The 13255-nt window shown below is 36.8% G+C and overlaps 1 protein-coding gene across 1 annotated transcript in view; it reads right to left on the minus strand.

Annotated features, from left to right (window-relative positions):
• Positions 1-13255, minus strand: part of LOC124358534 (cytoplasmic dynein 2 heavy chain 1) — a 181093-nt gene that overhangs the window by 107678 nt on the left and 60160 nt on the right. The window contains exons 31-39 of the mRNA XM_046810833.1: positions 8803-8942; positions 7684-7768; positions 7404-7595; positions 5973-6160; positions 5006-5144; positions 4661-4780; positions 4314-4496; positions 2664-2887; positions 677-789 (exon numbers count right to left, since the gene is read on the minus strand). Coding sequence (XP_046666789.1) covers positions 677-789; positions 2664-2887; positions 4314-4496; positions 4661-4780; positions 5006-5144; positions 5973-6160; positions 7404-7595; positions 7684-7768; positions 8803-8942 — 1384 coding nt within the window. The remainder of the gene's footprint in view (positions 1-676; positions 790-2663; positions 2888-4313; positions 4497-4660; positions 4781-5005; positions 5145-5972; positions 6161-7403; positions 7596-7683; positions 7769-8802; positions 8943-13255) is intronic.

A 13255-nucleotide genomic window follows, 5' to 3' on the forward strand; every position in this document is an offset into this window, starting at 1 on the left:
GAATGCTGGAAGGAAGACTTGAAGGAACGAGACAAAGGGGAAGACTAAGAATGAGATCAGACAAGAGCAGACCTGAGGTAAAAGGGAAAATATCTTGGAATAAGTCAAGAAAGAAGAGCATGGTGGTGAATTGTTGGCAAGGCTGAAGCCCAACTAGTTTTGAAAGACCATAAGAGTAAGAGCTGCGCGCAGTTTGATGGATCTGAAAATTTCTTGATTGGGCCCTTCTCCATTCCTCAAGATCATACATTCTTATTGCCACTGTGGAAATTACTGGCAGATGGGATTTGTGTGAATAATAAAAAACTGGAGAAGGAACAAGACCAAGACAAAATTTTAAGATTCTACTGTATGTGGTACAATAATAGTCAATGGTATTCCGAGACCACGTTGAGAGATGAAAGGAACACATTATTTACATATTCAAGTTATAGCTAGCCGGTTCTGCTAGTCCATAGTTGGAATCTCAATTAAAAAGTCTCAATCTCCTTTTCTCAAGCCATTAGGTCCTGAGTAAATTGTCAGAGAAAATTGCAGTAAGGCGCTGGAAGTTGACCAACATCCACAAACTCTGCAATGATTAATGATAGTTTAATCCGTAACTTATTTCTTTTCAAACAGAAACGTTTATGCACATTAAAGATGCTCTGTACGCCCACAAGAGTCGGATACACACCAACGTCTGCATTGCTGAGTCTTGCATCTCTGAGGGCACTGCCACATCCGCCCACTACTGTCTTGAGAGCTCGCAGACCCCAGTCATAGTGTTGCTGTTTGGATAGTAGCTTTCTGCAACAATATAACAGAACGTCTGCAGAACTTGAGTGTAATACAATGACTAACCTTTAATCGAATCTTTAATCCAGTACAACAAATTACAAAATTAGATATATTTTGAATGTATAAGTGAAATTTGGTCTATCCTGCAGAATTAGACTTACCTAAAATAATCTATCTAGGAGAAAATGTCTTCTTATACTAATTTAAAAAATACTGAATTCTTCCACAACTTTGTACTTATTAAACATTTTCATTAGCTTTAGATAACTGGCATTGTCGTAATTAACTCCCCACTTGCAAATTAAAACATACTTTTTGGGTTATTCAAATTTTTGAGGGATATCATGATGTAGCGTTCTGACCTTTAAGTGATCAAAATAGCAAACCCTCCTAATCAAGACAAACAATTTCAATTTTACGCATTATTATTACGCAATTATTTCTGTGAATATTGAGTTTAGCTCGAGTTCTCCTGCCTTTTAACACAGCGTCTGGAACTTTTCGCTGTAACAGACTTGACTCCTGGAATCTAGAGTTATGTTCGTGTGAAGAGATCCAACAAAAGTCGTCAACGAACAAGCTCAAAATGAACTCTTTATATTACACAATCTAGTGTAATCTTGGTGAAGAGGTATTCTCATTGTCTCATTGAGTGCACAGTTGATCGCACTATGATGTTTTAGACGTGATCTGTAAGCACGGTGGAGCAACCGAGTTTTCTACACATAGAGGAAGGTGAACTCAACATTAACATTGAATCAACCCTTTCCACCATAGCTAATTATTTTTTTTTAAACATTTGGCAGAGGGTATAATATATATATTTGAATATACCCAAAATTACATAAATTTTAACAATATAATTTTGAACAAACAATTAATTCCCTTAAGCCAATGGCGTAGTGTAGCGGGTACAACGATTATCGTAAGATAACGAGATCAAGCAACGTCGAGCGTGGCTGCTGCTTGGATGGGTGACCGCTAAGCGATCCTGTCCTTGCAAGCAACCCGCCTGCCCGGCTATTGGTGGTGAAGCCGTTGGTCCCCAGGTTAAGTATTAGGGCTTCTTAGCCCTAACGTCGCCTGGTAAAACAAGAAATCTTTACTTTACTTTAATTCAAGTTTTAATCCTAGAAAGAGATGTGAAACGACTTTTATACATTTGTATAAAACTCATTCTTAATGAGGGTTTGACTCATTTGCACTGATTATAATTCAATAATAAACCAATCAGGTTTTTAAGCTCATATGGGAATATTTGCATAGTTTGTTTTAACCGGATATTAGTCTAATACAGATATACTATTTACAACAAATCATTTCTCTATGAAATATCAAAATGCTGCCGTATTGCATTACCAATTTGAGTATTCTTGCTCTCAAATAAAATAATTGTATGATGTACAGATACATACACTTATTAAAGTGTATTATAATTAAGATCGAAACGACGTATACTGAGCGTGAAGTACTGGGTTTATTGTTTAAAAGACTAAGATAAAATTATGCTCCCAGCCAATCTCATATATTAAAGGTGGGAATGGATGTTATAGATCCGAATACATATGATAGATATTTATAAAACTGTTTCTGTTCCTAGAATTACAAGATTGAATCAATTTGTCAGTGACAGGTCTAAGAGCAGAAAGATTAAATGATCATAATTGGCAACTGGTAATAAGACGATGTTGAAGATCTAAGAGAAAAGTGTTCTATAATGTATTACTATATTTTAACTTGTCTGGATGTTCAAATCAGTAAATTTCTCAACTTCACTTGGACATCGCAAGGATGCTCATAAGGTTTAATAATTTAAAGACATTCTTTGTAAGATTTTCTTTAAGCAAAATTTGATTATTATCTAAAGCAGCTCAAGGTTTTACCTCGCCAAGTCGAAAAGGATCACCAGTTTGGCTCCGATGACGTGTGCGTGACGGAAGCCTTCGCAGTGCAGGATAACCTGTGCTATCAGGGTGTCATCAGGCCGGGACATCACTACTGGACGAAACAGCTGCTTCAGGTTGTCAGGCAACTTCTGCCTCCCAGCGTACCCTTGTCCAGCTGGGTTCAAGGTCACAAATATTCCCGTATTGCTGTCCACTGCAACCTGCAAGTAGGTTGTCCTATCAAGAAAATTAACACTAGTTCAAACAGGTTAACACTAGATAGAGATACAGTAGCTTTTGGATAGAATCGATATTTCAAACATGGTATAACCTCCTCCACGCCTTTGACTCATCGGATTATCCCCAGGGACAACATTTGACAAGCTCCACCAGAATTCCTACCTCCTGGCCAAGCAGGTTAACACTAGATAGAGTTACAATAGCTTTTGGATAGGATCGATATTGCAAACATGGTATAACCTCCTCCACGCGTTTGACTCATCGGATTATCCCCAGAGACAACATTTGACAAGCTCCACCAGAATTCCTACCTCCTGGCCAAGCAGGTTAAGACTAGATAGAGTTACAATAGCTTTTGGATAGGATCGATATTGCAAACATGGTATAACCTCCTCCACGCATTTGACTCATCGGATTATCCCCAGGGACAATATTTGACAAGCTCCACCAGAATTCCTACCTCCTGGCCAAGCAGGTTAACACTAGATAGAGTTACAATAGCTTTTGGATAGGATCGATATTGCAAACATGGTATAACCTCCTCCACGCGTTTGACTCATCGGATTATCCCCAGGGACAACATTTGACAAGCTCCACCAGAATTCCTACCTCCTGGCCAAGCAGGTTAAGACTAGATAGAGTTACAATAGCTTTTGGATAGGATCGATATTGCAAACATGGTATAACCTCCTCCACGCATTTGACTCATCGGATTATCCCCAGGGACAACATTTTGCCAGCTCCACCAGAATTCCTACCTCCTGTCCTAGCAGGTTCACACTAGGTGCAGCGTTACGCAATGCCTCCTGGATAGGATGGATCTGCATGGATATCGCTGAGAGAGTAGCCTCCTCCAGGCGGTTGAACTCATCAAAACATCCCCAGGCTCCACATTTGACAAGCCCCACCAGTATTCCTACCTCCTGTCCTAGCAGGTTCACACTAGGTGCAGCGTTACGCAATGCCTCCTGGATAGGATGGATCTGCATGGATATCGCTGAGAGAGTAGCCTCCTCCAGGCGGTTGAACTCATCAAAACATCCCCAGGCTCCACATTTGACAAGCCCCACCAGTATTCCTACCTCCTGTCCTAGCAGGTTCACACTAGGTGCAGCGTTTACGCAATGCCTCCTGGATAGGATGGATCTGCATGGATATCGCTGAGAGAGTAGCCTCCTCCAGGCGGTTGAACTCATCAAAACATCCCCAGGCTCCACATTTGACAAGCTCCACCAGTATTCCTACCTCCTGTCCTAGCAGGTTCACACTAGGTGCAGCGTTACGCAATGCCTCCTGGATAGGATGGATCTGCATGGATATCGCTGAGAGAGTAGCCTCCTCCAGGCGGTTGAACTCATCAAAACATCCCCAGGCTCCACATTTGACAAGCTCCACCAGTATTCCTACCTCCTGTCCTAGCAGGTTCACACTAGGTGCAGCGTTACGCAATGCCTCCTGGATAGGATGGATCTGCATGGATATCGCTGAGAGAGTAGCCTCCTCCAGGCGGTTGAACTCATCAAAACATCCCCAGGCTCCACATTTGACAAGCCCCACCAGGATGCGAGTCAGAGACTGCACGTCGATACCCTGCAACAAAGAAGGTCATGGTTTGGAAAATTACGGTGTATTTAGACTCTATTTCAGTGATCATTTCTGATGCAGTCTATTTTTTTGTACACAAACCATTGCAGTTTTATTTGAGAAGCACAGGTAAATCGTATGATAAATTGTGATAAATGACAAAACAGTACCTCATCACAGTTGAAGACAAGGACCTGGCGACCTAACAGGCCTCCCAAAGCCTTGACGGACTCTGTTTTGCCCGTGCCTGCTGGTCCATAGGGATTCCCTCCGAGACCCATGCTCATGGCCTGCAAAGTATGATAAAACATTTGAATAAAAAGTCAAGATTCACTAAAAAAGTGGCAACAGTGCAAGGCTACAATCGTAGACCAAAAATACTGAGAGACCAATCATTTCATATGCCTGGATTCTTTGTTATAAAATTGACGCTTTCTTACTAAAATTACATTGAATTTTGAGAATAATTGTATATTAAAACATACAGTACTACAGATGTAATAGCCGATACTCACCTGAGTCAAGGTAAGGTAACATTTGTCTGTGAGAGGGGTGTGGACGAGCTTGGCAGCGTTGCCTTGGTACTCATACGAATAGACAAATTCCGCGTCCACCATCCGGGCAACGACCAGCCCGTCTTGTCTCATGTAGAACCTGTTTGCAACAGAAGAATGAAATATACCTTGAGAAATATACCTAAAAATAGTTGAGTATACAGAAATTAAAGTTGGAGGAAGGGTGCAAATCTATTATCTAACATATCAAGGCAGGAAGAGTACTTCGTTTCAAGTTCGTTTTTTACAATAGAAGGATTGTGCAGAGACATTTACCTCTGACTTGTGATACAAATATTACTAAACGATGGCAAATGTCCGGAAAAAATCTTATTACCTTCAGGAAGAGCACATAGAGCCTTACTTGGAATTTTCTTACGATCCCTTGATTCCCATGTACATGTCGCAAACTGTGCGTAACTCAAATTCTTGGATAATTGCAATTTTGTATTGGATCACTGAACTTATATGAATTATACAAGTTCCACTAACTTTTCTTTTCAATTTTATGTATTTAAGGTAGTGTTTGACCTTGGCGTTCAACAATATCATTACTGTTACCAGTTTTTGGCTTAGAACTTCTTTTTTAATAAAAATAAAATGTACGGATATGCGTGTCCCCAAATTTTAACACCGTGTAAATCTTTTATACATTAATAAGTATGAAATATATAATGGGCTGACCCATATACAACTGATAGATTAGAACAAATATTGTAAGAAGATGACGGTTATGTAAAATATGACAGATAAATAAATGATTACATTCTTTCTATTTTGAACACCTTAATATCAAAATAGGAAACTAAAACCCATTTTAAACATTTTTTCATAGACACCTGTTTTGGCATTAAACCATCTTCAGTGTCTTTAACATCTTACACGAACAATTTTCTAAAGTTTTTGAGGGTATTTAAGAAAAGCATACCTGAGACGACGCTGCCAGTGCCAATCATCCAGACTGGAGACTCCAGATTCCAGGAGCTCCTTTACAACGCTCAAGTGGTATATTACATCCAGCTGCAGAGCCTTCAGTTTCAACTCGAGGACAGCCGAGTCTGTGTCCCCTTGGCTGATGGAGTCCAACTGATACTTGGTGTACAGTTCCAACTGGTTCTGGAACATACACTGTAATGTATTATTTTACAAATTTAACAAAACTGCTGTCTGAACTTTTGAAAATCTATCTGTATCTTGTAGGATTTTAAAAGAGTATCACTTTATCTGCACAGTGACCAGTTGATGGAACTCAAGAATCTAAAAACCCCTGACTTTTCAAACTACTACCACTGCTCAACATTTAAGTTACTAATTATTTAAAAACTTTTGATGTCCGTGTTTCGTGAATATTTTTAACAGATTATACCCTTGATAAAGATTTGTATTATAGCTGTTCTGTTGTTCTTTGTGCTGAACGTTCACATTTTTTTTCTTAGGATAAGAAGCTTCGGAATTGCACTTAGTCCCAAAAGGACTCTTACGCTGCTTCTGAAGTGACAGATATTGTGGATGGGTATGGTTGGAGGTAGGGGCCACCTTCTATCGAGATCCATGAGGAATGACTTTTGGCATTTATCTCAGCTCTCTACCAGTCTCTCAGCCAAAGTGGGCAGGGTGTGGCACGCCCTTATGTTTAGGGTAGTAACTGCCTCTAACCCTTAGAGATTCCCACCCACTCTGTCATCCCCGCAGTAGACTAGACTATCGATTTACCTTAGCATTCCAAACTCTCGAACTTTTCGGTTAGTAATGTTCCACACCCGGACATCCATAATTTGGCCAGAATTACGTGACACATCGCATTTTGTTGTGCTCACTGTAGTTTCAACTGGAAGGTATAAGCCAGCCAGAAAGGAAGCCTCCTGGGGTAAAATATTAAAATTGAGTGTACCACAAAATAATTTATATTTTGACAAATTTAGTTATGAGTTATTGATAAGTGAGTAACGGATGCAATCATCTAATGATGATATTATAACCTTGTTGTTGTTATCTAAAATTGACTTTATATAGTGAGGTACTAGTTCTTAGTACCAGCCAATCAAACAGTTCAGAAAAACAATTATGTGGATTTTGGTATTGGATATGCTCCCGATATTGAAAACATCAATTTCAGCAAATAATAGTAGCCCTGGCATCTGTAGAAACCTCTCTATTCAGTTTTGGGTAAGTTATGAAACACGCAACATGAATCTATCAAAACCTGTTTAACTAACTGGTATCTATCAATCTCAACATTCGCCATCCAAGTAACTGGATTCCAAAATACTCAGTTTACCACGGCCTCTCTCTAAGACTCAGTTTACCATAGAGAGAGGCCGGTGTGCAACTGAACCACGTATTGGATTGGGTTTCATACCTTGAGAGCCGCCTGGAGTTCTCTGAGAGTCGCAGACTGTATAGCTTTCTCACAGCGAGATGTGAAGGAGACTCTCTCGGCCAGACACAACACTTGCGACGGGTACTCCACAGGGTCCGGAGACTGCATACACTTCTTTACCAGCTGTTTTAGCGTATTCTTCATCTCCTTGCTGAGGCAACTCAGCCATTCCTGCGAACAGGTATTATATTGTACGGTTCTGCCATCTGCAACCATTCATTTAGTCATTTAATAGGTCAAGGTGTAGATGTAGACTCACCTCAATGTCCTGTGTGACCTCTACGGCAGAAGACAACTCCACAGTCTCCCCCTGAAGCGACCTCATGGCGGTGATTGTATTCTCCCTAATCATACAAAAAAATACATTAAACCACATGAGTTTCATTACCGAATTGTTAGGAAAGTTAGTTCAATTAACTAAGTGAACATCTATAAATAAAGCGCAGTTCTCAATAACTGCAATGTGTTTCCTTTGTCAGAAGAAATATAATTGTTCAATTATTTACTAAACAAATTATATAAAAGATACAATGCAAAAAAAGAACATAACACTTGTGTATAAATTGTTAGAAATGTAACTCGCAAATAATGGCAACTAAATTTTGTTCATTACAAAATTGTTGTTACATGGAAAAACACGCATTTCAAACTGGACTGTTTTAACAGGTAAAATTATTTTTAAAAAACCCCAAAATAAAAATTCCTTGATGCTTACGAAACGATTTTTATAAAGAAGAACTAAGAACATTTAGTAAATAATAAAACTGGGCCTTTCCAAAATTCACTGTTACTGTCTTCAATGCAATCAAATATTTTTTTAGATATACATTAGACATACTTCCTGGTCTTTAAAATTGTATCTAGTATTTTTAATGGCGTGTGTTTTTATCTAAGTGCTAATTTGCTTATATTATTAATTTAACCACTTTTATTTCAGTTATGTCGTCTTCTTTGAACACGAAAGGCCTCACAGAAATAAAATTGAATTATTATTGTAGTTTTTGTTTTTAAATTAAGTAATATATTCCAATAAGAAGAAGCTGACACAATGTACAAATTATTTATTTATGTACTTATGTATTCTTGCAAACAGACTTGGTACAAAATATATTTAGGGTTTGATATTTTTGTAATTTAATCATTTTACAGGAAAAAATGTAGAGATTTTTATATGTCATCAAAAAATGACTAAAGTCATTTCTCAGAGGAAAATGGATTATCAATAGAATCGTGTAGTGTAGAAGAGATTCGTATGATTGAAACTGCACCCCAAGAAAGACTCTGGAAGTAACCTCACCCCCCTAACTCCACCCAGGATTCCTAGCCATAGATTCCTTTTCCTAATAGTTTTTGTATTCACTAGAGAATAGGAAATGACCTGAAGACGACGGTGTGGATTCCAGAGAAGAGTTTCTTCAGGTGAGATTGGATGACGTGTTGTTTGTTGGCCTGGCCCAGGATCTCCAACAGGTCCTCGTCTCCCAGGAAGTAGAACCGCGGAAATCTTAACCGCTTCTCCTGTCACATTCTTTTGATAACACAAACTTATCCATCATAAGACTTACACTATACAGGTACATGCAATGTAGTTGTATTTGTATGTATACATTAAACACAAGTTTGTTTGGATAAATTGCATTCAGGAATTAATTGCCATCATATTGTTTTAGCTTTTCTATAAAATATGTTGTATATTTTGTATGCATTACTTGTGTATAGGTTACTGCAATATGCAGTGTTAATGAATACATATTTACTGTTAAACTTGTCCTTATATAACAGTTGAAGACGTCAGGGGAAAAACAGGCTCAGTCCATTTTTTTCAAAATACGTTTTTTTTTTTCTATTTATAATAAAATTGAACATTGTTAAACATATCTATACATCAATTTTGGGCAAAAACAAGCTCAGTCCCTAGTAATAAGAATAAGAAAAATCCACGTCCTGGGGGAAGAACGAGCTTAGTCCTACTTTTGTGGGGAAAAAAAAAGGCTCAGTCCAGCTGAGAACTGTGGGAGTGGGATCAGATGATCTGTTTATTTTGTCTTTCTTGGATTGGATTGGTGGTGTTGTTTTAAAAAGTTAATCCTGTTAAACATGTTCACTCTGTTATGATTGTAAAGTTCCTCTGCAAGTGAAGATAGTAGCTTATGTTTTTATGTTTGTAGTTGAGCTAAAGAGGGAAATGTGATGTAGGCTAATTTTTTAGTGAATGTGTCAGAAACAAGTGCAAATTCAACATAACCTCCAAACATTAGTTGTGTGAGTAGCAAGATAACTGTAGATATATTGCTTAGGCCTTGTATATTTAAGTTATTGGCATGGATAGTGGAGAGGACGATATTCCTCAAGTGCAATGCCTTGCTGCAACAAAGCAAACCAACGAGCAGCTTTCAAAAAAAACGGAAAAAATATTGGCAGGATGTCGGCTGTGAGTAAAATGCTAAAAATTCAAAGCCATGAAAATGGGCAGTGACTGTCAGTGTTTGCGTGGCTGTTTCAGACGAGTAAATGAGACATCTCGGAATAAGATTCTCTCCTACTTTTAATCTTATGAGGTCACATGATGAACAAAATAGCTATTTATGTGGGTTAATAACTGTCATACCTGTTCAGCGTAGAAGGCCTTAGAGTAGAAAATGCCTAGAGAAAATCAAGCATCTTATGCCTATAAAGTACGAGTATTGAAAGATAACATGTTAGCAGAAGAAAGCATTTGTCGTAAGGCATTTCATTTCTATTCACGGAATTTCCAAAGCCAAAGTTGAGTTCTTGGTTAAGAGTCTTAAATCTGCTGGCACATCACCAAAGGACAAACGTGGTAAACATTTAAATAGGGCCACATAGAGTATCTAATGAAACTGTAGATCTTATACGTGATCACATAAAATCATTTAAAGGAAGATCATCGCACTATAGCCTCCACAAAAAGTAACAAAACCTACCTACCTGAAGAATTGAATGTTTCGAAAAATGCATCAAATGTTTCAGACAAAATATCCAAATGCAAAGGTATCATATATGAAACATATAGACAATGTTTTTGCAGTGACTTTAACATCAGTTTTGGCTACCCCAGAACTGACACTTGCAGTAAGTGCGATGAACTAACGGCCAAAATTACAGGGCTACAGAAACAATTAAAAAATAACAGAGAATCCGATGATGTTGCTAACATTAATAAGGAAATAACTTCTCTTGAAAATGAAGCAAAACTCCACAAAATCAAAGCAGATGTGTTCTACAAAAGGAAAACACGTGCCAAACAATTATGTAAGCAATCAGTGGAACATGAGGCCATAAGTATGGACTTTGGTAAGAATTTACAATTGCCGAATATTACCACTAATGACATCTACTACAAGCGGCAGTTATTCAATGTATGCTTTTAAACATACATGAGTTGTCTAGTGCGAAAAGTATTTTTTACCTATATCCTGAGACTGAAGGAAAGAAAGGGAGTGATGATGTTTCTTCTTTCCTACACAATTTTGTCTATGAACATCTGGATGAAACAATTAGACACTTCACATATTCTGTGACTCTTGCTCGGGCCAGAACAAAAACTTCACAATGATAAGATTTTTACATTATCTTGTTTATGAAGCAAAGAAACTTGACTCCATCAAAGTAACATTCCCTGTGCGTGGCCATTCATACATGGAATGCGACAAGATATGGGGCTTGTCAACACAAAATCTAAGGCAGAACTTCCTTCAGATTGGATTGAAGTTTTTGAAAATGCTAGAAAAAGAACCCTTTTCCCTTTAAAGTTGTGAGTATTGACAATCAATTCTGTAGACAGTGGACAAAATTCTTGGACACATTATATATGAAAAAAATGCCCATTTGCTACCTGGACTATAAAGGAGCTTAAAATTTCCAAGGAAGGCAATGGTAATGAACAAAAATTGATGCTGAGGAGTTCTTACTATGCAGCGTGGGACAAATGATGTTCAATCCTGCCAAAGAAAAAAACCCATTCTTCAACGTATGTGCTGAAAATGAATTTCTAATGCCAGAAAAAATCTTATGATGGTAAGTGAACATTTTAAAGAACCTAATTTAACTGTTAAACAATTTTAACTTGCTAGGCCTTATTGCAATTTATTATTTTGTTACAGGTCCACTGCCTATCAAGAAGGCCAAATACAATGACTTGAAAGATTTAAAGATATTTTGTAGTAGTGCTGCCCAAGAATACTTCACCAATCTTCCCCATTTGGGATGAATAAAATTAGGGTCTTAAATGAAGCAATCCAAATTAAATTATTATTTTCAATGTGCTAAGTTTTATATGTAAAATTAAATATCTGTATTATTTTGGGACTTGGGTTTGTGTTAACTATCCTAGTCTCAATCCTCGTTTAGTACGATGGGGAAGAACAGGCTCAGTCCGGGGACTGAGCCTGTTTTTTCACTGTAAAAACTGTACTTTAACCAAATATTTTAAAAACGTTGATGTTAATATTTATTTTTTTTTAAATACACAATTAAATAGTGAAATTAAAAGAGTTAAATATTAACAATAGCATTTAAAAAATAACCTGACCTTAAAACTAACTTAGAAACTAGACTTTAAACTTTAAAATCTATTTCCTGAAAAGTTTGCAAAATGTGACTGAGCTTGTTTTTCCCCTGACGTCTTCAGTTGTCTTAACAAAAAAAACTTAATTATTCGTAAACTGTCAGTAAATTGTACACTTTTCTTTCACGCCTTTAGAGACTTCGTCTTGTTCCTTGGGACTTAATTCTTTGAAGCAACATCACCACCATTATTTTAAATTTGTGTAACTAGAATTATAAGAATGTTTTGTTTAGTCGTACCTTAAAATAAAATTCAAAATTTGTACTTCACTGAAGAAAACAATGCCTTCAGGCAACTCTTTTGTGATACGATCATATACTATTTGTTGTCAGATCTTCACAATACAACTGGAATTTTGGGGTTCAAATGACAGACTTACTAAACCTAACCTTGTAATTGTGATTGTATTGTTTCTAACTACCTCTACCCTCCGATTATACCACATGTTTTATGAAATGGAACAACCATGGAGGCTTAATAAGTTAATCGCCATTAAAGTGAAACAACACAATTTATTTATTCTTCCAACGGAATTACACCAGTAGTACAGTTAATTTAGTTTAAAAAAGAGTATTAACGATTAATAAAACTAATAATATTTACTTATATAATTAAATAACAAACAGTTTTAAAAATTAATAATCAACAAAGCGATGAATAAGTAAAAAATATAAGTAAGTTAACAATCAATCAACAAAAAGGTAAAGAAAGGTAAAGACAGTAATAGATGATTAAATATAAAAAACTAATAACAGTAATAAATTTGTGATGTGTGATAAGAAACAAATGACAAAGTGATAAAAATATTGACAAATAACCAAAAAAACACAAATAACACAATCAACAACAATTATTTTTCCGGACATTTGCCATCGTTCAGTAAAACAAAAAATTAGTAACACTACGTTTCGATATCTGAAATTTGATCTCTTTTTCAGGTAAATCAGATTGCAAATCTCGAAACTTAGTGTTATTGATTTTTTGTTTCGCTGAAAGATGGCAAATGTCCGGAAAAATCCTGTTTCCTTCACAATCCTTCCATCGTCAAAAATAAACTTCAAACAAAGAACAACAATTAATTGGTTTTTAAAGTTAAATGTAAATTGCCCATAAACTTTCTAAGATTTTTAAATAACAATGAAGATTCCTCAAAATACTAGCCTGTGTTAAGACCATTCATTAAATCTTCAGAAAATCACTAACTTCTTATTAAAACCATTTTGGTGGATTTCAGAGGGTATTC

This window comes from Homalodisca vitripennis, chromosome 3 (assembly GCF_021130785.1).
Source record: "Homalodisca vitripennis isolate AUS2020 chromosome 3, UT_GWSS_2.1, whole genome shotgun sequence".
Lineage (NCBI taxonomy): Eukaryota > Metazoa > Arthropoda > Insecta > Hemiptera > Cicadellidae > Homalodisca > Homalodisca vitripennis.